General features: G+C 56.8%; 1 protein-coding gene across 1 annotated transcript; it reads right to left on the bottom strand.

Annotated features, from left to right (window-relative positions):
• Positions 1-1,458: 1,458 nt before the first annotated feature.
• DCAF1 (DDB1 and CUL4 associated factor 1) lies at positions 1,459-24,495 on the bottom strand. Its single transcript, XM_032969765.2, has 24 exons — positions 24,036-24,495; positions 21,598-21,794; positions 20,647-20,723; positions 19,910-19,983; positions 19,544-19,657; positions 19,000-19,137; positions 18,141-18,620; positions 17,687-17,788; positions 17,309-17,467; positions 16,685-16,864; positions 16,157-16,366; positions 15,266-15,435; positions 13,727-13,851; positions 12,053-13,490; positions 10,412-10,610; positions 9,152-9,234; positions 8,684-8,768; positions 8,211-8,444; positions 7,550-7,643; positions 6,844-6,948; positions 5,919-5,992; positions 4,771-4,872; positions 2,784-3,048; positions 1,459-1,848 (listed from the first exon to the last, which is right to left on the bottom strand). Exons 2-24 carry the CDS (start codon positions 21,750-21,752, stop codon positions 1,793-1,795), a joined length of 4,719 nt encoding a protein of 1,572 aa, XP_032825656.1. The 5' UTR covers positions 21,753-21,794; positions 24,036-24,495; the 3' UTR covers positions 1,459-1,792.
• Between the last annotated feature and the right edge of the window lie 29 nt (positions 24,496-24,524).

Raw genomic sequence — 24,524 nt, 5'->3', positions numbered from 1 at the left:
CCTCACCTCGTCTTACCTTGTTACCTCACCTCATCAGCACCTTGCTCACCTCGTCTTAACCTCATTATCTCACCTGTATTATTATTACCTCACCTCATCAGTACCTTGCTCACCTCGTCTTAACCTCATTATCTCACCTGTATTATTACCTCACATCTTCAACACAATCCTCACCTCGTCTTAACCTCATTATCTCACCTGTATTATTACATCTTCAGCACGACCCTTGCCTCACCTCTTCAACACAATCCTCACCTCGTCTTACCTTTTGTAACCTCATAATCACATCGTCTCACCTTTTATTACCTCACCTAACCTTTCATCTTTCTCACCTCATTCAACTCACCATTCCCGTCACCTCTCATCTTATCCACCTGATAATCTCCATCGTCTAATACCATCACACATTCAGCTCATCTCACCTCATCTCACCTGACCGCACTATCTCCCATACCTCATCATTACACCTGATCTCCCTGTGTATCTACCCTCAACATCTTACCTTGACTAATGTTGTTTCCCTCATCTTATTTACCTCTTTAAACATCACTTTATATGCCTTACTTCATTCCCTTATACTTCAACTCACTTATCATCCCCATGGCTGGTTCACCTCACGTACTCACCTCATTAAACCTCCAATTACCATTCCCATCACCTCCTCTCATATTCTTATCCTATTTTCTTCCATCACCTCGATCCTCTCATCATCCTGTCCCTTCCCCTCCTTGTACCCTCACATCCCCACCCCTCCTTCTGCAATCACCTCTATCCCTTCCCTACTATAGAGCAACGTTGGTCCGACGGTTCCAACCATACACCAACGCCAGCCCAACGGTGGCGGTCACTTCACCACCCCAGTTGCTAATGTAGCCGATATGGGCTTAATGTAATGAAACACACACGTATAAGTCTAATCAATGGAGTTAATGATGACCGTGGATTGAACACAGACTCGCGTGACTGCACAGTAGCCCGCGTTCACCAGTGGAGTAATTTCATGGCACAGGGCATCTATTTAGAAACGCATGGACGCCGTACAGGGATTGAGCAGTGAGGGGCTGTGTAACGTGGGGTTCGCGATTGGTGTGCATCTGGCCATAATTACTCAGAAGAACACTTTGAAATAAAGAGTTGCCGTTCAACAACCCTCTGGTGTCCCTCGGTGGTGGAGTCACTCGATTCTCAAGAGGAGGGCAGAACAACGCAGAGTATCCACTCATCGCCTCCGAACTTGTCAATTATTGTCTTTGTTAACCGGACTGTCCCCTCGTTACGATCACCGGATGGAGTGGGATCGGGCGAGCCAGCTACACTCGCCACGTCGCACACGGGGGCAGACCGACCGCAGGCACACGCATCTCAACGCCACTGCGTCTCCACCACCTCGCACACCACAAACCGACCGGCTTGCAAAGGAACCTCACACACAAAGCAGCAGTAGCAACAACGGCCATATATTTTCCATCCAACCCGTTTATTCTATGTCAACAACACGTGAGAATGAACAAAAAATAAAACCAGGGCCCCCGCGTTTATGCTCGCCAAACACACGCAATTATAAACTCTCAGATACAAAAATAAGTGACGATGCTGAAACGTCTATCTAAACGAAACGACGCGCAACTATCTGATGCGGGCGGTGCATGCGTCGCGCTCGTGAGCTGTGTATTGGGGCCCGGAGGATTTCCGCATTGGCAGAAGGTGGAGGGCGGCTGTGGCGAAGCCGAGCCAGGAGGCCTCAGTGGTGGGGACCTTGTCGGCCGACCTCGTCGTGTCGTCTGTAGATGATTCACTGATTAAGCGCCAGGAGCATATCGTCCTCCAGGTCCGAGCTGTCGTCGTCGGCTGGAAAGGACGGGAGAGTTTTAGGAACCGGCATTCAGAGGAGGATAATACGAAACGGAGTGGTGACATTGACAAACAGAATCGCACGCATCACAACAAACACCATTGCACACGCAGCACCATCACAACAAACACGATCACACATGTAGCACCATCACAACAAACACCATAGCACACGCAGCACCATCACAACAAACACTATCACACATGTAGCACCATCACAACAAACACCATCACACACGCAGTACCATCACAACAAACACCATCACACATGTAGCACCATCACAACAAACACCATAGCACACGCAGCACCATCACAACAAACATCATCACACATGTAGCACCATCACAACAAACACCATTGCACACGCAGCACCATCACAACAAACACGATCACACATGTAGCACCATCACAACAAACACCATAGCACACGCAGCACCATCACAACAAACACTATCACACATGTAGCACCATCACAACAAACACCATCACACATGTAGCACCATCACAACAAACACCATAGCACACGCAGCACCATCACAACAAACACTATCACACATGTAGCACCATCACAACAAACACCATCACACATGTAGCACCATCACAACAAACACCATCGTACAAGCAGCACCATCACAACAAACACCATCACACATGTAGCACCATCACAACAAACACCATCACACATGTAGCACCATCACAACAAACACCATAGCACACGCAGCACCATCACAACAAACACCATAACACATGTAGCACCATCACAACAAACACCATCGTACACGCAGCACCAGTACGTCACAAAAAAACCCATCACAATCATCACATGCAACAAGCACCACCAGGGGACTCCCCCGGTGCGTCACTCCCCCCGGTGCGCGACTCCCCCGGTGCGCGACTCCCCTGGTGCGCGACTCCCCCGCGTGGTACTCACAGTCGTTGCTGTCGTCGCTCATCACGAGCTCCACCTCGTCATCCTCTCCATCCTCGTCATCATCGTCATCATCGGCCCCCTCCCCTTCGGAGAGTCCCATCTCCTCCCCGTCCTCGTTCTCCCTGCGCGTCTCCCCCACCTCGTCCCCGTCCCCCCCATCGCCCCCCTCCGCCCCCTCCTCGTCTTCGTCGTCGAGCTCAGAGTCGAACTCGTCCAGATCCAGCGCGTCGTCCTCAGAGTCATCCTCATCCTCCTCCTCATCCTCCTGGAAAACCACGGCCAAGGCTCAGCCACAACCACATACATACAAACATATACAAACACACAAAGATCTCTCGTGTAGCCTTTAGAGTACAGCTGGGGCAAGCGTTGCTCGCAAGCACCAATGAAGGCCAACGCAGCACACGGGGGGGATGATGTGCCAATGCCATGCCCGGCCACCGGTGGTGATGGTTACACACTGCACCAGGCACTCATTTTTGAGGACGAGTCGACCTAGTGGATGCTCAGCACCAGTTCAGATAATCGTTACCGATGTTGGCCTTCAGCGGGCAACGAACCCGGGTCTATGGGCTCGCTCTCCGCAAACAACAGCAACCACTGTTCGCCACTCAGTGGTGGTGACGTCGCCACAGTGCTTGTGCCAGGCTAGGTGCACTATAAGGCCACGTAAAGTGTTGAAGACTCGCTGACAGGTCACAGGATAGACCCAGCTGCCATGCGTTGACTGACCCAGGTGTTTCGTGGCCCCAGACCCAGGTGCCACAAACAAATATTCCCCCTAATAGCTTTAACGTACTTTTTGGGCAAGTGCCCAAGGTCGGCACGGCACACGACAAACATCCACACACAAACACGCAATACCACACACAACCACGAATATGCAGAGAAACACACACATATAGCCAAACAGCCACAATCACACGGGCACCCACAAATCCACATTGCCTTAACAGCACACACAACAGCATAGCCAAAAGCACCTCCGATTAGCACTGTGCGAAAGAAGTTCAACATACAAGCCAAAGTGTAAATTTTGCCTGCAATAAAGCTGCTCGTGACCATGTTATTGTCTGACTATGTCGTTGCATTTAAGATTGCATGCCACAAGGGGGAAATAAAGTTGCATTTGGATGTGCAACAGAGCAACTTTGTTCAAACAGCTCGTGAAATGTGTTGCTGTTGCACGAGTAAGATAGGCTCTGTTTGGCTGGACTGGGTCACATGCTCAACATTTAAACCTGGTCCAACATGGCTGAATAGTTGATGCATATGGAAGCACAGGGATGTTTGATAATAAAACTCAATTTGCCTTAATTGCTTCTCTAAAATGTCTGGATCTATTTTAATTATAGGCCGACAGCCACCTTTCCTTGCCTAAATGCCCTGCAGGGCTCTGTGGGCTGAGCCGCCCAGGCGAGTGGGAAGGGTGGGAGGGTCGGGCCTCCCGGTCTCGATCCTACACAGACATAAGAGTTTCATGGCTCAACCATGCAACTGTGTTGCAAAACAAAAGCAACGGATCTTCAGTGTTTAATACAGGCGTTGCTCAACATATGAAGAAACGAATTAAGTGCAGAAAAGTTGCACAATCTATAGGCAAACAAGATAAACACAACCACCCAGCTATAACAAAACAAAAACGACACACAGCTGCAACAACATAACCACAGCTGCAACAAAACACAACCACAAAGCTACACAACCACAGACACACACCATCAACCACACATTCAAATCTACACAATCAAACAGCTACAACCACAGAAACACACCAATAACCACACATCCAACGCGACACAGATACATCTACCACAACCTTAAACATGCACCAACAACCACAGGAGCCACAACTACACACCAACAACGCCAAAGCCAAACAGCCCCCCCACCCCAACCGCACGGCCACAACCGAAGACACGTCTCCGCCACAGTGCCGAGTCGTGGTGCCACTGCCACTCGTGGACAGGGGACCCCCCTCCCCCACCTGCTCCTCTTCCTCCTCCTCTTCCTCGGCCAGCCTCTGCCTCCCCACCTCGTAGAGGCGGCACACGCTGTCCATGGACAGGCTGTCCAGCCCTTTCTGGTTCTGTCGTCAGCGAGAGACACGCGCGAGCACGTTACTCATCCCCGTCGTCGTCATCGACGCCATCATCACCACCAAAACAAGACAAAGATTCCCCGTATAGCCTGAACAGACTGTTGGGGCAAGTGCTGTTAGCGAGCACCTATGAAGGCCGGCACGGCACACGAGGGGGTGGGTGGCCAGCACCACGCCCGGCCCTAGTAGCGATATTTACACACCTCACCAGGTACTATATTTGAGGCTGATGTTGGCCGTGAGTGGGAATCGAACTCGGGTTGCCAGGTTCGTAGCGCAACGCACTAACCGCTACTCTACCGCTCCCCCATCACCACCCCCATCCGCGTTCAATTCACCAGTGTGCCTCTTCCTGCCCAAGTTGCCTCGATCTCTCAACGGTCCTACGATATAAATAATCCAGCCAGTAGCTGCTTGACGCGCGAGCCTGTTTCAGCGATCAGGCATGCTCCCGCCCCTGGCTGCCACTCCGTTGTTAGTCTCCCAACACCGGAGTATCATCCCTCCTGCCCAAGCCCTGATGCCTGGTGGTTACTGGCCAAGTCTACTTACTTTCCTTGAGCATCACGATGATGATGTCTCTAACTTGTGTATGTTCTCTAATCCACCCGTTCCTCTTGCTGGACTCGCAGTGAATACAATTCCACGCACATCAACACCACTCAACTCCACCAGGGGTGACGTGTGAAGCATATAAAACGTACAAGACAATGAACCCACCGCATAGCCTGAACAAACTGTTGGAGAAAATGCTCCGAGCGAGCACCAATTAAGGCAGGCACGGTACACGAGGGGGTGGACGGCCAGCACCCCCGTCCAGTCGCCGTTATCTTCCCAGTGCCGATGTTTATTACACACCGCATCAGGTACTCATTTAAGGCCGAGTCGACCGAGAGGAGGCCCAGACCCAGATGATATCAGCCGTGGCTGGGAATCAATTGCGAGTCGCCGGGATTGGTAGCACAGTGTATCAACCACTGCGCCACTGTTACCGAAGTACACAGACGCATGCACGCTCGGGCGGGCAGGCTCACCTCGATGACGGCGAGGTAGCAGTCCTTGGTGTCCGTGCACAGATCGAAGATGTTCTTCTTCACGTCGATCGTGGCTGCAATTCATTCACACGGCATCCACACGGGTGGACACGACGATCGGCCACACAGCAACTATACAACCACTTGGACACACCACATCCCATGTGAATGTGAGCGTAAGTGAATGTGAGACTGTGAGGATGCGAGTCCGAGAGTGTGCGTGAGTGTGCGGCGAGTGTGAGTGTGCGTGAGTGTGAGCATGTGAGTGTGTGGCGAGAGGGTGAGTGTGTGGCGAGAGGGTGAGAGTGTGCGTGAGTGTGAGTGTGCGGCGAGTGTGAGTGTGCGGCAAGTGTGAGTGTGTGTGAGTGTGAGCATGAGTGTGTGGCAAGAGGGTAAGAGTGTGCGTGAGTGTGCGGCGAGTGTGAGTGTGCGGCGAGTGTGAGTGAGTGTGAGCATGTGAGTGTGTGGCATGAGTGTGTGGCGAGTGTGAGTGTGTGGCGAGAGGGTGAGTGTGTGGCAAGAGGGTGAGAGTGTGCGTGAGTGCGAGTGTGCGTGAGTGAGAGTGTGCGTGAGTGAGAGTGTGCGTGAGTACAAGTGTGCGTGAGTGTGAGTGTGCGTGAGTGTGTGGCATGAGGGTGAGTGTGCGAGAGTGTGAGTGTGCGTGAGTGTGTGGCGAGAGGGCGAGTGTGTGGCGAGAGGGTGAGAGTGTGCGTGAGTGCGAGTGTGCGTGAGTGTGAGCATGTGAGTGTGCATGAGTGCGAGTGTGCGTGTGAGTGTGCGTGAGTGTGTGGCGAGAGGGTGAGAGTGTGCGTGAGTGTGAGTGTGCGTGAGTGTGTGGCGAGAGGGTGAGAGTGTGCGTGAGTGTGAGTGTGCGTGAGTGTGTGGCGAGAGGGTGAGTGTGCGTGAGTGCGAGTGCTGCACTGACCAATCGGCTTGTAGTCGGTGGCGTTGAACGTGCGAAAGGACGATCCGAAGGGGCTCTTCATCTGCTCCTCCATCAGTTCATCTTCGTCGTCTGGCTGGAGCATGGCTGCATGGATGTTTTGGGGATCACGAGTCGCACCAGCGTCGTCACCCACGCCATCGCGCTCGGGGTGGCGCATGCCGTGTCACGCCCGACATGCCGCATGGTGGTGCGTGTGGTTGCGGAACTGCAGAGACTTTGGTCGCACGGCACGCGGTTGAAGCGCGAAACGTTTCGGAACGATTCACAAGTCTCATCGTCGTCGTCATGATCAATCCACTGCTGGATTAAAGCCTCCCCCCCCACGGTCCTGCGATGTGACAATCCCATCTATCGTCTAGCTCGCGCACACGGTACAATTCCCGTTACGGGTGTAAAGATCCTCAATCGCTTCAAATCGACTGAGCCAAGGTTCACGATTGGTGGTTCAGTGGTGTTTGGACGGTTGTCACATGGTGTCGGCCACTTTCGTGTGGTGTGCCTGGCGGTTGAGTGTTGTGTTCTGTGGTTTGTGTGGTGTGCCCGGGGGGTACAGTGTTGTGTTCTGAGTGGTGTGCCTGGAGGTTGAGTGTTGTGTTCCGTGTGGTGTGCCTGGCGGTTGAGTGTTGTGTTCCGTGGCTGCGTGGTGTGCCTGGCAGTGGGGGGGGTTGGTGTGCGTGGTCCTCACCGCCGTAGATGACGGTGCCCGCGTGGTTGAACACCAGGCTGCAATGGTCGAGTGCGGGCACCGTGTGCAGGAGGTGGAATGTGCGTAGGTCCCACTGCCCAGGAGTCAAGGTCGACAGCGGAGGAGACAGACGGAGGCACTGAAGAACGGTGGCGCAGTGGTTAGCACACTGCACTACAAACCCGGCACATTACTTTCTATTCCTGGCCATGGCTAATACCAGTGGCGTGTGGTATAAGAACCCAACTTGGGCCTCCCCTAGGTTGACTTAACCATAAATTAATATTTTCTGTCGCAGGTAAACACATTTGTGATTGAAGAAAAATGTGGCCGGGTATGTCGCTGCCCACGTCATCTGCTCGTGTGCCTTCCCGGCCTGAACAGGCGATCTCTATTTATTAGTCATGGTTTTCACAGTTCCCTGCTTTCGTTTCAATGCCACCGCTGTAAACCCTCTCTTCCCAAGCAACTTGCTCATTACGTTGGCCGTGGTCGCCGTTGAGAGTGAGCTTCTTAGCCTTGACAGGCCTCGTTCGAACAACTAAATCTAACGGAACCAACCGGCTGGACCTGTGCCCCAACGGCCTGCTTGAGGCTTTGCGGGGGGGGACCCGTGTCCCCACGTGCGCGCGCACATGCACGCACGCACGAGCGAGGATACGATCTCGGTGTTGATGATGATCTCCAGGCCGTTGGGGTGGAACACGCCGCTGATGTTCATGTTGAACTTGTCGAACTTGTGCACGGCCTGCGCCGAGCGCACGTCCCACAGCACGCCGTCGTTGAGCACCAGCTCGTCCGTCGGGCTGAACGTCGCGCAGTTCCGCTTGTAGTGGTTCGCCAGGTCGGCGTTGTACAGCGTCTCCGTGCGCACACCCGTCTGCACGTCGTAGATCTACGGCGAGAGCAGCGGCGGTGACGAAGACGCTCATTTAGGCGGCGCGAAATCGCTCGACCGGACGTCTGCGAGCGCCAACCGTTCGGATCGTAAGAGTACGGATTGGACGCTGGGCAATGGGAAAGGGACGACGGGGGGGGGGGGGTGGAAATCAACAGCGGCCACCCCTGACCCTTGGCTTCGTGTGTAACCGCCGGGTGTCCCCCGTGCGCAGCGGCAGTGGTGCCGGCCCTCACCCGCGCCGTGTCGTTTTCGGTGCCGATGATGCGATCCTGGCAGAGTTTACTGAACTCTACGTAGTGATCGTTGTCGAAGCCGTGCCTGCTCGAGCGGAAGGGGGAAGGAGGGGGGGAGGCAATGCCGTGGTCACCAGCAACCGCACACTCGCTCGCCACAACCGCACACTGGCATCAATACCACTGTCACATCAACCACTAGTTCATCGTCATCACGCACGCCCCACAACCATCCAATCAGTAAGTACGTAGGGACATGGGTCAACGTCATGAAACCAAGCGAGACGAGGAAGCACAGGGAGCTGTGTCGGGTCAGGGGTCAGCAGTGGGGGGCGTTGCTTAGAGGTCGATATGACGGGCGTGCATTAGAAGGCAGGAGAGAGTGTGCACGCGTTATTATTCCGTGGGGTCAAGGTTTCCGTAAAGTGTCACCAGAGGTCACGATGTAAAAGGATGAGATTGTGTTACTTTAAGTCGAACACGTCCTTCATGCCCCACAGCGCGGAGAGAGGGCGGCTCATGTCGGAAGAGGTCAGCAGCAGCTGCCCGTCCTGCAACCGCAGCAGCAGCACACGCTCCACCATCACTTGGGAATAAATTAAATATAAATACATATGTTGGCGATGCTGCAACTGCAGCTGCTGCGTTGGCTGTGGTGCGCGAGGACAATCAACAACAGCACTATTCGGCACATTCGTCAACAACACCACCTCCGTGTGTGAATGACAGGCGACGTTTCGGGCAATGGCTCTTCCTGTGCTATGGAGCAGAACGAACTTAACCGGTGGCTTAAGGCTTTCACGACCGAACGTAATGACTTTGCACAACCCAATTGTATCTGTCAGGATGCGACAGCTACGTTGCTACGTATGGATCTCTATCACCTTTGTAAACGTGACATTCTCGTCAGGGTTAATAATATATTTTTTCCATAAAGCTACTTAATACGTGGGCCCAACCCAAAGGCCAAATCTGGACCGGTGCACTGGCTATGAAAACCACCGAGTTACGTTCCCACTCCCTACTAGACTGTCCGTGAAAAAGAGCTTCATAGTACATCGGAATTCCTCCAGTCTAAATAAGGATTCTGATTCTAACGCTCCGAGCCATAGTCGGCCATCCCAACATTCGTGGTCAATGGGCACCTTGTGGAGGGGGGGCGTCTTGAGCGACGGCTGTGGTGCCAAAGTCACCCGCGGGGTGACTTTGGCACGACCCCTAATGTGTGAATTAGACTTTTGCAAATGTTTAATTCATTTTGAAATATACTTCATTTGACGGATGGCACCGATTTTTGCACCTGATAGGCTCACTGTGATGACATCAGCTTGCTCTGTTTAAGACCGGAAGCAGGAAGACTTCTTCACAATTCTGGAAAATCGCCTGATGAAGCTGGTTGTAATGACCAGCAAAACTTCGTCCTCAATAGTAAATATTGTGGGTTCACTCTCCATCACGCTGCTGTGCTAAAGTAATCACGAATTGGCACGTTTTGTTCATGTGAATAAACCTTACTGGGAGCGGGTTAGCGAGGAACACTCCCTCGGCAGCCCGCCATCGACGGCGTGCCGTTGTCGTTATTTCCGCTTATTTTACCCTGGAGAGCCTCGCAGACTATTTTTTCTCACGAGGGGTCCTACCTACCATGTGTGATCGCGACTGAGAACACTGCGGTGTGATATTTTTTCAAACGGGTTAGCAAACGGTGGTGCCGTGGGAGGGACGCACCCGCGACGGCTCGCAGTGGGTGACGGGCGAGGAGTGGCAGGCGTAGCTCGCCTCCTCCTGGCCCGTGTACAGGTTGTACAGTTTCAGCTCCCCCGTGTAGGTGCCCAGCATGAGGAAGCGCTCGCGCGCCGAGAATGCGCAGCACGTGAAGCAGCTGCCGTCCTCGTCCGACTCGCGGAACACGGAGAGCGGCCGGAACCTGTGGTGGTGGCGGCGGCAGCAGCGAACACGGAGCGCGGTAATCGGCGCGCCCGGTGACACACGGCGCGAGGAGAAACGGCACATGGAGACAAGGCAGAACAGGGGGAGAAACATGTACACCCCACATACAGTGAGGGAAAAAAAGTATTTGATCCCCTGCTGATTTTGTACGATTGCCCACTGACAAAGAAATGATCAGTCTATAATTGTAATGGTAAGTTTATTTGAACAGAAAAACGCATGTCAAAAATGTTATAAATTGATTTGCATTTAATGAGGGGAAATAAGTATTTGACCCCCTCTCAATCAGAAAGATTTCTGGCTCCCAGGTGTCTTTTATACAGGTATCGAGCTGAGATTAGGAGCACACTCTTAAAGGGAGTCCTCCTAATCTCAGCTTGTTACCTGTATAAAAGACATCTGTCCACAGAAGCAATCAATCAATCAGATTCCAAACTCTCCACCATGGCCAAAACCAAAGAGCTCTCCAAGGATGTCAGGGACAAGATTGTAGACCTACACAAGGCTGGAATGGGCTACAAGACCATTGCCGTTTAAAAATAAATTTATGCAAACCGACACACCTGAAGACGACCGTTTGTGTTATGGTCGAAACGTCGTGAGAATTTTTATTGTTTTATATATATTATTTTGTTATTTCCCTTCAACGTGACTTTACCGAAAGAACTAAGAATAAGGTGACAACAGTTGGTGCGATTATTCGCAAATGGAAGAAACACAAAATAACTGTCAATATCCCTCGGCCTGGGGCTCCATGCAAGATCTCACCACGTGGAGTTGCAATGATCATGAGAACGGTGAGGAATGAGCCCAGAATTACACGGGAGGATCTTGTCAATGATCTCAATGCAGCTGGGACCATAGTCACCAAGAAAACAATTGGTAACACACTACGCCGTGAAGGACTGAAATCCTGCAGCGCCCGTAAGGTCTTCCTGCTCAAGAAAGCACATATACATGCCCGTCTGAAGTTTGCCAATGAACATCTGAATGATTCAGAGGACAACTGGGTCAAAGTGTTGTGGTCAGATGAGACCAAAATGGAGCTCTTTGGCATCAACTCAAATCGCCGTGTTTAGAGGAGGAGGAATGCTGCCTATGACCCCAAGACCACCATCCCCACCGTCAAACATGGAGGTGGAAACATTATGCTTTGGGGGTGTTGTTCTGCTAAGGGGACAGGACAACTTCACCGCATCAAAGGGACGATGGACGGGGCCATGTACCGTCAAATCTTGGGTGAGAACCTCCTTCCCTCAGCCAAGGCATTGAAAATGTGTCGTGGATGGGTATTCCAGCATGACAATGACCCGGGAAAAGAACCCAGGCCACGCTTGCCACGGGGGGTTGGGGGGGGGGAAACGGGCACCACCGCAGCACCACCCCGGCACGCGACGCCCCCCAGTCCCGGTGTAGCACCTGCTAAAGATGAGCTGCCGGTCGCATGACGCCCCCTCGGTGCCGCCGAACATGGGGAAGTGGGCGCGGCGTGTGAGCCGCGACGTGAAGTTGAACGGCGCCAGCTGCCGCTGCTTGGGCTCGGGGCACTGGTGGGGCGTGAAGAGCGAGAAGGGCGGGCACGTGACGATCGGGTTCTTGCAGCGCGAGTGCTGCTCGCGCAGGTACTCCGTGATGATGCCGTCGAGCGCCGGGGGCGACGGCGCCGGCCGCCCGTCCAGCTCCTTGCGGAACGCCGGCGACTGCACGTACGCGCCGCAGTCCGCCTTCTGTATCAGCACGCGCGCCGCCTTCCGCTGGGCCGAGCCGGCGCAGGGAGACAGCCGCTCCTTGCTGAAGCTGATGCGGCCCAGGGCGCCGCCGGCGCCGGAGGGCGTCCCGGGCGGCGCCCCGTGCGAGGGCCCCCCCCCCGGCGACGACAACAGCCCCCCCGCCGCCGCCACGGCGCCGCTCTGCGACGACGAGGGCGGCGGCGCGACCTGCGACGAGCCGAGGCCGGAAGACGACGCCGGCGCCGGCGCCCGGGTCCCGCTGGCCGCGGCGCGGCCCGCCAGCCCGTTGACGAGGCGCGGCGCGCGCGGCAGGCAGGGCCCGCCCCCCAGCGGCAGCGCCATCGCCGCCGGGGAGAACGACGCCGGCTGCGGCGGCGCCGTCAACGCCGTCGTCGGCGGCGGCGGCGGCAGCGGCGGCGGCGGCAGCGGCCCGCGGGGGAGGTCCGCCTCTCGCGTGAGCGCGGCGGCCGACTCCGGCAGGCCGTGCGCCTGCAGGTGGTTGCGGATGAGCAGCAGGAGCTCCTTGCCCGGGAAGGTGATGCGGGTCTGGGCGACCACGTCGGCCCTCTGCAGCCGCGCCAGCGACACGTCGCCGCCCGCCGACATGGGCTTGCCCGACACGCGCTCCAGCAGCTGCGAGGCGAAGCGGCAGAAGCGCACGTGCTCCTGCCGCTTGTCCTGCAGCACGGGCTCGCGCATAAGCATCTGCATGTGGCCGCCGCAGAACAGCGGCAGCTTGCTGATGATCTGCCGCACGGTGGCGCTGCGCGAGAGGCCCACGAGCGCGCGGCACGCCAGCGCCCGGATCTGGTCGGCGTCCGTGATGGGTGCCTTCACCGACAGCAGCGCCAGCAGCACCTTGATGCCGTTATTGGCGCGCACAACGCCCCACATCTTGCTCAGGACGTTGTCGGTGGCGGAGGTGGAGGCGGTGCGGGAGCCCTGCTGCTGCTGCTGCTGCTGAGCAGAGCGCCGGCGCGGAGTGCCGCCCACAAAGCGGCCCAGGCTCGGCGGGCGCCGGTCGGGGCCGCACACGCAGTTGATGACGACCTGCAGCGCCGACTTCTGAATCTCGGCCTCGTTCACAAACACCTCGCCCTCCGCCACCTTCAGCACGATGTTCATGCCTGGACGAAAACGCGCAGGGGGCAGGAGAAGGGGGGGGCAGGTGGCACGCACAGGGTGGGGGGTAGGTGGGGGGTAGGTGGGGGGTAGGTGGGGGGTAGGTGGGGGGGAGAGGTCGCTGGTGGTGCCGGGGGTAGTAGGCGCGCGTGTGGAACGACACAGTGGTGCGCGGTGCAGTGTGATGTGGTTGTGCGCGGTGCGGGCGCGGTTGCTGTGCGGTTGCAGTGCCGTTGCGCACCGATGGTCTTGATGGGTGGCCCGATCTCGTTGAGGACGTCGATGGGCTCAGCGAGGACGACCTGCGTCTTGGGGACCACGGTGAGGATGGCGAGGACGTCCAGCGCAGAGCGCACCGTCTCGCTCCTACACAGAACCACCACCGCAACCACCACCACCACAATCACCACCACCACCGCAACCACCATCACCACCACCACAATCACCACCACCACCGCAACCACCACATAACCATCACCACAGCCAACAACAACAACCGCCATTCACCACTAAGTGGTGGTGACATCACCACGGCGCTTGGACCAGGCTATGTGAACGCCCGCTGGCAGGTCACGGGACAGACCCAGGTGCCATGGGTTGACTGAATGAGATTACTGGCCGATGCACCACAATGAGTTAGCGAATCCTCTTCATCCCCGATAGGACACGAGGCCGCAAACGAGTTCCCTCCACTTCTTCCTGTCCTCGGCAACTTGTTGAGCCTCGCCCCGAGAGAGGTCAATCGCCGCCGCCAGCTCGCCCCTCGCCGTCTTGCCCCACGTGGTCTCCCAGGTTTCCTTTTGCCCGTTGGTGTCCATCTTCGGGGCAGTTTTTGGTATCCGGTCCCCTGATCCATTCTGAGAACACGACGGAGCGATCCGAGTCACCGTCTCTCCACGTCTCGTATGTGATATTCGGACGACCGGTCTTCTTGTACAGTTCAGTGTTATGGATTTTGTTAGGCTAGAAGATGCAGCAGATTCCCCTGAGACATCAGTTATGGAAGGTCGAGACAACACGCCAACTCTCTGAGCCATACAACAGCACCGATTTAAAGTTGCTGTTACGCAGTTGCATCTTGGTCTTGAGGATGCACTGTTTTGACCTCCAAACGACCACGCACAAGGGGTGACTACTACTTGCAATGCAGCTTCAGCAGGGTGATCCCTCTTTTGCCCTATGGTGTTTTCTGGGCTGAGGGATTTCCCCTCCCCCAAGATTCTCACCAAACCTGCAAACCTGTTCCTCGGGGTCGGAGATCGGATCACCTTTCGGGTAACATGTGGCGCTGCAAGTTACTTTAATGATGGCATTGAGTGATTTGTGATCGCGGGTTACCGAGGCAGATTCCATCTCGTCAGCAAATCACGACCAACAGTCAGCATTGCAGCACTGCACAGCTCTCCGCACCTCCGGGCGAAGGCTGCAGTAATACTCCTCATTCACCAAGGTGGGACGCTGTAGACAATGGGAGTGCGGCCTGTCGCTTTTTCTCAGCCAGCCAAAACAAATCCTCCGTCAGCCAGGGTCTCTCGGGAAGTTTGGACTGCATACCCAAAGCAGCCATTGCAGCTGCACGAGCCACAGTCCTAAACCTCGCCCATTTCTCCTCGGCATCAGGACGGGGGAGGACGATGCCAACCACCACAACCACAACAGTCACCACCACCGCAACGACCACACAACCAAGACCGCGTTCACGGTGTATGCGGCTTTCCGCCGTGCGTGGCGGTGCGGTGCGTTGTGCGCCGCCGCTCTCTCGCGGTGCATGCTGCCCCACCGGCCATAGTAGGTGCGCCACTCGGCGGCGAACGAGACGAGCTGCAGCAGGAGGGGCACCCCGCCCAGGCGGTGCAGCGCCTCAGCTGCCTCCCAGTAGAGCCGCGTGGGTCCGCACGCCACCAGAAACTCCTGCAGCTCCAGCACTTGCTGGTGGCTCAGCACCAGCGCCTGTGGTGGGGCGGGGGGGGGGGGGGGGCGAAGAAGGGGGGCGGCGGTTATTGGGCACCGTGGTGGCGAAATGTTAACTGCCTCGCCTGGTATACAGGAGGTCGTGGGTGCGATCCTGACCATGATGCCTGTTGTATATTTGGAGTTTGCGTGTCTCTCTCTCTCTCTTTCTCCTCGTGGTTATGGGGATCTTTCTCCGGGTCCTCCGGTTTTTCCCTCCACATTTAGAAACACGCGTTCAGAGGATTTGGCTGCTATAAATGTCCCCGTGATGATGAATCACTTCGTTGAGCTGTCATTTGTGGCCAGGTCGCTTCTGAAAAAGAGCTGTAGAGCTCAATGGGCCTTACCTTGTCAAATAAAAGAGTTTACCGTTTATAGAAGGGTGGGGGGTGGGGGGGTGATTGAGTGCGGGCCAACCCACACACACACACAGGAGAGACAACAGGCTGTTGTGTAAAATGCCGTTGGCGACTATCGTCGATGAAGGCCGGCATGGCGCACGAGGGAGTGGGTGGTCAGTACCACGCCCGGCCGCCTTTGTCTGCCCAAGTGCCGATGTTTTATCCACATGGCACCAGGGACACATTTAAGGCCGAGTCGACCGAGGGGATACCCAGGACCGGTTCAGATGTTCGTCACCGACGTTGGCCGCTAACGGCACTTTCCCCAATGGTCTGTCAGGGCTGCACGGAGCATCTTTGTCTTTGCACGAGCGTGCCTTGTAGGGTGGCTGGGGGGGGATGACGGGCCCGCCGTCCGTCCGCTGCAGCGAGCGCCGCACTGACTCGCCCTTGAGTGCCAGGTGCGCCTGGAAGTAGCGCCGCAGCGCCAGGCAGGTGTGCCGCGCCGTCTGGCGGCTCGCGAAGATCTCGTCGTCACTCAGGAGCGCTCCCTGGTCCTCCAGGTTCAGAATCTCCAGCGTGCTAACCTGGCGGTCGGCACAGCGACGGTCACATTAACTCTCCCGGGGGCAGCGCCAGGCAACAGGCGAGTGGGTGGCAGACACGGTGGGCGAACGGGTGAGTAGGGGGGAGAAAGCGGGCGGGTGAGCGGGCAGGACACAGGGCAGATAGGCGAGCGGGTGAGAGAAAGTATGGACAGTTGAGTGGGAGGGAGAAAGGGTAGGGAAGCAAGTGGGCGGGCGGGCGGACAGGTGGGTGGGTTAGTGGGTGGGCGAGTGGGTGGGCGAGTGGGTGGTCGAGTGGGTGGACGAGTGGGTGGGCGAGCTGTCCCGTCGGGCACTGACGAGGTTGATGAGGCGGCGGAGGCCGTCGCGCGAGTCGAAGAGGTCGAGGACGGTGCGGAAGGAGAAGGAGATGGAGAAGAACATGGTGGCGTGGCAGCGGCCCGACTCGTGGGAGCACTCGAGCAGCCACAGCGCGTAGCCCACGAGGTCCGAGAGCACCGCGTCCGGCAGCGTGCACACCTGCACACAAGGGCAAAGGTCCCCCGCGTAGCCTTCAACACACCGGTGGGGCAAGTGATATTTACGAGCACCGTCCACGAAGGTCGGCACGGCACTCGAAAGGGTAGGTGGGAAACACCGCTCCCGCGTGGCGGTGTTTACACATCGTACCAGCTACTCGTTTTAAGGCTGAGTCGACCTAAGGGAGGCCCAGGACCAGTTCAAATATCCGCCACTGTTATTGGTCGTGAGCTGAAATGGAAGGCGGGTCGCCGGGTTCATAGTGCAGCGCGCTAACCTCTGCACCACCGCTCCCCACGCACGCACAGACACACACGGGCATGCAGATACATGCACGCACACACGGGCACACACGCACAAGCAGCCATGCGCGCAAGCAGCCACGCGCGCATGGCCAAGCGCATTCGTGTGCGCGGGTGCCAGGAGGCCAGCGCCAGGGCCTACCCGCTCCATGGCGTCCTGGTTGTAGGCCAGGTAGTAGAGGCAGAGTGAGACGCCCGTGGCTGCCATGGACGGCCGCGGCACCTCCAACAACTTCTGGACGCCATCCTCCGCCACAAACTCCGCGGCAAACTTCTTGTGCAGCAGCAGCGACGCCAGGTACTGTGGGACACGACACGGCACCGGCGTCACACCGGCGCACCGTCACACCGGCGCACCGTCACACCATTGCACCGCCACACCGCACCATCACACCACCAACACTGCCGCACTGTCGCGCCATCACACCACATCAACACACCATATTGTCACACCGTCGCACCGCACCATCGTTACACCATGACACTGCACCGCAGCGTCGCACGAGTGCGGTGCGCTCACCTTGAGAGCCTCGTACGTGAGCTGCGTGTCGTTGGTCTCGCGCAGGTCGATATAGTGCATGAGCAGCTCCCGCGCGCCCAGCTGCATGAACATGGCCAGCAGCTGCACACCGCACAGTGGCACATGGCACGCGACAAGTGGCACACGGTAAACGACACTCAATTGACCGGTGAACTGATCCATGAACTCGCTGCCCTTGAGAACCCGGATGAAGCACACCTCAGTCAATGTGAGCCAATGGGTCTCCATGCAAGTCTATGGGTATGTACGTAAATCATTAGGACCGGGCTGAGACGACCAACTCTCCGCACTTATGAGGACTCGGGTTTAATTGCGGGCGTTGGTTGAAACCGGGACTCAAACTCTCAGCGGAGCCGTTTCAGCGTCTCTTGACCTCCAGGCGCCGGCCAACACGGCGCGAGCCGGTGCCTCCCGTCGGCCGCGAAGCCCTCACCTCCTGGTACTCTCCGAGAGGCGTCAGGTACTGGAAGATGACCCTCTGCTGCACGCTGGCAGTGAGCGGTAGCAGCCGGTAGCTGGTGCCGATGACCCACGGCGACGTCTCGGACCAGCTGCTGTTGGACAGCTCGTTGAGGCTGCGCTCCGTCTCGAACGGCGAGAAGCTGGTTCGCTGCTTGTGCCCGGCGTGAGCCTGCGGCGTCCTGTGCGCCAGCACGAACGGCGGCCGCGGCAGCAGCTCGCAGTCCTCCTCCTCCGCCAGGGCGCCCTCCACCACGGCGTTCTCGTCAAAGGGCAGCTCGCCGGCGCGAGGTCCGCCGGTGCCGGCGCTCGCGAGGCGCTTGGCGGTCGTCTCCGGCAAGCCAAAGCGACGGGGCGCCGGCGCCCCCCTGGCGCCCGCCGCGTCCTCCGCCGCCGACGCCAGCACGCCGCTGCTGCTGCAGAGCTCCCTGAGCCTCGTCAGCGCCAGTGGAACCTGCGGGGGAAGGTCACGAGGGTCAAGCGGCAGAGGTCGGACTCGGTGGCGCACGAGTTGAAGAGTCGGAGGCAAGGTGGCCACGGGAGGGGGTCGGAGGTCGCACCGCGAAGCTGGCACCGCTGAGAGCCTGGGCTCGAATCTGGGTTTGAGCCACTGGCTGCGATTGAACCGGGTGAGTCGATAGTCTCAGCCCGGTCACCAATGACCGCATTAAGAAAACGAAAACCCAAATAACGTGAAATATGGTTCTGTGCTAAATTTGCTCTGAAAAATTTACTGTCCTGAGGCTGTGATCGTGACCTACGGTGCGCGCACGCACGCACGCACGCGTGTACGCATCCACGGCAGGAGGGACGGCGACCGCGCGGAACCGCACCATCCGGCAGTTGTCATCGCGGTAGTTTGCGGCGATGTCCTGGATCTCCATGGCGGCGGCGAGGAGGCCCATGGCGTAGCTGCGCAGGGGCTCGGCCGCGTCGCGCGCCCACTTGAACAGGTTCTCCACGATGCCCTCCTGCGTGACGGCGGCGGCGGCAGCAGCGGTGCCACAAGCGCAGCGTTAGGCACAGGGAGAGAGGGAGAGAGAGAAGAGCGGCGCCGGCGGCACCGCCTCCCAAAGGTTCACCGGCAAGGCCGGGGGTTCGCCACTTCAGCCGACTTGTCCCGCTCCGCTCGGAGAGCCAGCAAACATTTCCACACCCGGCGGCGCACGACGTCCACGACGGTTGTGCTCGTCACATGCCTTCTGACTCCAGCCAATCAGAGAGTATGAAGCCTTTCACTGACACACGGACCCCATGGGGAGGGGGGAGAGGAGGGGATGATGGGGGGAGAGGGGAGGTTGATGGGGGGGGGTTGATGAGGGGAGGGGTGATGGGGGGGGTGATGGAGGGGGGGTGATGAGGGGGGTGTGGCCACACCTTCTCTTGGAAAACCACGGAGGTCTCCAGGCCAGGCAAGATGTTGAGCAGCAGGCGGCAAGCGGCCGTGTTCAACGGAGGCTCCCGGCTCGTCATCATGTACGCGTTCACCAGCTGCACCCACAACGAAGACAAAGATCCCCCGTGTAGCCTAAACAGACTGTTGGGGTAAGTGCTGTGGGCGAGCAGCGCTTATGAAAATTCAGCATAGCACATGAGAGGGTGGGAAGCCGGCACCACGCTTTTGCAGATTGCACCACGCCTGTATGTATGTACGTTGAACTTCTTTTGCACCGTATGTAGCCAACCATGCTAATCGCACGCACACGCATGGACACATGCAAGCACGGACGCAGCAATGCTCACCGCGTTCATGAAGTCATCGCTTTTGAAGAGCATTTTGAGTAGGTGTCCCAGCATGCACTCTGGGTCTGCCCGACCTGAGATGCACACAACAGCCAACGTTAAACATGGCAACAGCAGCAGCGGCGACAGTGTCAACAAAAGTGGCAGCACCAATAGCAGCAGCAAGAACAGCAGCAGCAGTAGCAGCAGCGGCGGTTGTAGCAGTGGCGGTAGCAGTGGCAATAGCAGCACAAGCAGGAGCAACAGCAAAAGTGGCAGCAGCAACAGCAGCAACATCAGCACCAGCAGGAACAGCAGTAGCAGCAGGAACACCAGTAACAGCAGCAGAGTTGTCCACCAATTCACTTTCTGGGGAGAATTCAGGCCAACTCGAGTGGTCCATAACCACCTCAGCCTGCCCAGCATGGGGAGGCCATTATCCAGCAGTGTATTGCAAAACAGGCTGTAAGCGAAACGTGTAAAGAGTCCCAGGCTCAGAGCCTCCCCCTCCTCTCTCTTGTGGTCTGACCTATGCTGCCTCGATGAATCAACTGGAGTGCTGGGAGAAACCGGGGTGCATTGAGTTGGCAGCTGTCGCTGGAACCAAGGTGGGTTGCTCGGTCGGTCGATTCCAGGCGAGCCCCGTTTTGAGATAAGAAACTCTTGCAATGGAAACCTGCTATAGGGGAGCTTAGGCCGACGCGACGCTCTGGCCAGCAGAGCGTCGCATTGGCACGGGGAAGGGGCGATCCCTTTACCTGGGTGGCGGTCGTCGAAGGGGTCGGGGTCGGCTTTGTGGTACTCCTCAGTCTCCCGCTCGATCAGATCCGAGATCCTGCACACATGCACGGACGGGCCACCGCACGCACGTACGTGAGTGAGTGAACACGCGTATACCAGTGACGTGCGGTGAGGTCAATGGCTGGGGAGGCACCGGCTGGTATCAGAGCCAGATTTACACACTGAGGGGGGCGTGTCTTCACTGAGGGGGGCGTGATACGCCCCCCTCAATGAGGCAGATGTGATAGCTGCCTCTCCTGGTGCTTTTTCATTGCAGTTTCATGACGAGACCAGCGAGCCTAAATATCTTTATGCACATACGTGAAATAAGTTACCTAGAGTATCGAAGGCGAGGACATGAAATGAAGGGGTCTACAAACATTACATTGGTGACATACTGAGATAGTAACAGGCACGCGCTTATTGCCCGCGCTCCATCCAGTTACTGATGGGTTGCGCAATCAGAGGGGAGGCTGAGCTCGTCGCTGCCTCACCTCTCGTCTCTTCCTGTATTTGCAGCGGAGATCCGCAAATTTGGCGATTTTGACTATAAAAATGATTGGAATCGTACAGAAATTACATTTATAACACAAATCAGTGGAAAAATCTAAATTTTTAGTTTATTATTTTTTACTTTTCGTAACAGCTGTTTTCATTGCCTCCCCTGACCGCACATCCCTGGCGTATACTGTACCTACGTAGACGCATAGGCAGCGGGCATGCACGCACGCATACACACACAGAGCCCCACACGAACGCACACGTAATCAAGATGCAAACACACACACAAGTTGTTGGTTCCAGTATGCAGTGGGTGCTGGCGAGCGCCGGTGGGTGTTAGCGAGTGTTCGGTGTCGTTAAGTGCTGGTGAGCGATGGTGATCTCTGGGTGTCGGTGAGTGCTGGTGAGGAGTTGCCGGCCGCCCTCACTGTGAGAGTAGAGGGATGGGATCGGCTCCTGTCCCCTTCTCGCGCTCCCACTGCTCCAGCAGCAGCCCCAGCTCAGCCTTGGAATCCACCGCCGACGCCGCAGTCGCCGCCGCAGTCGCCGCCGCCGTCGCCGCCGCCGCAGCAGCCGCCGCCATCACGAACGAGAGGTGGGGGGGGCGGCGCAATCAACGCCAACGCTGCCGAGAGACGGCCACGAGAGATCACTCACGACGGGGCGGTAGCCGAGGCGGCTGAGCGGTGGCGTGCTCGCCGCTCGTTGCAGAGGTTCGTGGTTCGACTCCGGCGGCCGCCCCGGTTAACATTGCGTGTGTAATAACCGGAATGATACTCCACGCCGTCTGTTTCACGGTGGGCGCACGTACGTTGAACTTATTTCGCACCATACGTAGCCAACCGTGCTAATCGGACGTTAAAGAACCCGTGATGTAATTCGCAAGAGCAGGCCGTCGTGTGCAACCGGTGTCATGGGCCAAATTTGCCAAGTTTTTTTTTAAACTGCACCGCTCACAGTTGCAATTACAGATGCAGCAACGATCATTGCCCCCCCCCCCCCCACTGTGAAAACTTGCCAGGACCCTCCTGAAAATGAGTCATGAGACCGAGTGAGACCTTCCTCGCTCGGCCAGCATCACTTACAGCCGTGGGTGTCCTGCCCAAGCCCATTTGCTTTACCGAGCGGGTTGAATTGATTGATTTAACCACCGTTGGTTCTCTCATCTGCCTGTTCCTCTTTCCCGTCTGTCGGTGAAACGCCACGCTGCGCGTGCACCTCCACATTGCTTGTTTACGCACTCTGCTCACAGCTCCTTCCCGTTTCCTTTGTCGATGTCCATGTTCCTGCTGCACGCTACGACTGGAGATACCCACCAACGGCAAACGCAATTCTCTAGGCAGTGTTGTGGTTCATTTTCATCAAGTTAAGTTTTTTTTTTTAAAACCTCTCACTCCCGCCAGCTGTCTGTTCATTGTAACATTCTGTTCCCAAAACATCTTTCAAGAACAATATCTCGTGATATAATGAAAGTCTAACGACAGTAATGAAGTACATTTTTGTTAACTCCCTCGCCTGGTATACAGGAAGTTGTGGGTTCGAACCCGACCCTGACGCCTCTATATTTGGAGTTTCCATGTTCTCTCCGTGGTCGTGTGGATTCTTCTCCAGGTCCTCCGGTTTTCCCCTCCACATTTAGAAACACGCGTTTAGGGTGTTTGGCTGCTCTACATTTCCACGTGATAAGCCACTTCGTTGAGCTATCATTTGCGGCCAGGTCGCTTCTGAAAAAGAGCTACATAGCTCGGTGAGCCTTGCGAGGTACAATAAAAAATAGTATTGTTTAGTTGAGCACCATATGTGTAAGGGACCAAAACACTGAGAGAAAGACCACAGAGACAAGATAAAGCACGAGAGAAAGAGAGACGACTTGCTTGCATCTTCAGCTCATGATGCATCTAACATTCAAATCAGTTTCATGAACACATTTTCAACAACAGCAGAATGAATGAGATTTTAAACTTTCTGTGCTGTGATGTTTTCTAGCAGCTGGCCCCCCACCTCTTTGGTGATGTCAAAAGGTAAACTCGTTGACCTGGTCCGGGATTAAATCGCATTCCACGCCGGGAAGGGCAGCAGCGATCAATGCCTCTTCCAACAGGTGCGACACCTGCAATCGCATTCTCATTTTCATCTCAACATCAATAACGATTTCGCTTTGCAGGAGCCTGCGCACAGTATTCATCCAATTATCGGTCGAGCATCCCGTCTCAAACCGGCCATCTGCGAAATACTGGAACCTCTGTGAAAAAGCGCTTCATAGCTCATCGGATTCCTCCAGGATAAGTTCACATTCTGATTCTCTCCCGACTTTTCCCTCCCATATTCTTTCGCAAGTCTATTGTGCCGTCGGAAAAAATGCGTTCTTTCATTTGCTCTTTAAGCGTTACCCTGCCCTTAACGCTACGCAACTACCCACTCGAAACCAGCCCCCAACACCGAACCCAGAGGCCACAGGGCAAGCGCGTTGATGAGTCTCCGGCGCTCGTGAGAGCTGCAAGCCGGGTCCAGCACCCGGCTAAAGACAGCAGCAGCAGCAGCGCTTCTCCCACCACTGCTCGCTCCCTCCCTCCCGTCTCCTACCCCTTCGTCTCTCACCTCGTCTTCCTCGACGCCTCTCTCTCTCTCTCCCTCCTCAACTTTCCCCTCCTCATGTCTTTTCCTTGAAATGGTACAAGTTAAGGGGGGTTCGGGGGGAGGTCCGGGCAACGTTACTCCCCTGGGTCAAGTCGCTTGACACTGCTTAGGTAGAATGCGCCGAGTTCCTCACAGGTGTATTGCTGGCAACCACATCCCGATCCCCCAATCCCCTCACCCACCCCTCCACCACCACCTCCCCAGTCGCCGTTACTTCAGACCCCGTTACCTCCGCTCCTCGCCGCCGCCGCTGCCCCGAGTCCCCGACGCTGCCGCGGGCTCCACTCGGCTCAACTCCGGCAGCCGCGGCGCGAAGCCCCGGCTCCAGTGGCCACCTCGGCAAAGGGCTTCCGAGCTGTCCACAAGCAAGCCCCGAGCCGCACCGGCCTCGCGTCGCCAGCCCCAACCACGCGAGCCTCGCAGCCTCAACGCGGCTCCAACCTCGGCATCGGCGTCCCGCGCTCTGCGCCTCCGCGCCGCGAGCCTCGACGCGTCGAGTCGCGGCGTTGTTGTTGTCGTTTCACTCGGACCGACTCCCCACCAGCGTCTCGCCCACACAGCGCTGAACGACTCCAACACAGCCCGGGATCGAACCTCGGCAGCCGGCGCAACCTCCCCGCTGCTGGAGCCGATGGAGGCCCGGGCCCGCACGTGTTCGGGTTCACGACCCCGGGGCGCCTCCCCCCCCACATCCCCCCCACGCCTCCCCTCCACCTCC

The sequence above is a fragment of the Petromyzon marinus genome, chromosome 42 (assembly GCF_048934315.1).
Source record: "Petromyzon marinus isolate PM22_M1 ecotype Great Lakes invasive population chromosome 42, UKy_Petmar_22M1.pri1.0, whole genome shotgun sequence".
NCBI lineage: Eukaryota > Metazoa > Chordata > Hyperoartia > Petromyzontiformes > Petromyzontidae > Petromyzon > Petromyzon marinus.
Note: the sequence above shows the minus strand (reverse complement) of the source record. Positions and strands in the feature narration are given on the sequence as shown.

What these genes read in the sequence shown, in the direction of transcription:
- DCAF1 (XM_032969765.2), bottom strand. Translation starts at nt 21,752, where the DNA reads ATGGCGGCGGCTGCTGCGGCGGCGGCGACGGCGGCGGCGACTGCGGCG. An exon ending in TCACGTACGAGGCTCTCAAG is followed by an intron (nt 17,468 to 17,686) that starts GTGAGCGCACCG and finishes CGTGTCCCACAG; the next exon opens with TACCTGGCGTCGCTGCTGCT. An exon ending in CACCGACTACAAGCCGATTG is followed by an intron (nt 5,993 to 6,843) that starts GTCAGTGCAGCA and finishes AATGAATTGCAG; the next exon opens with CCACGATCGACGTGAAGAAG.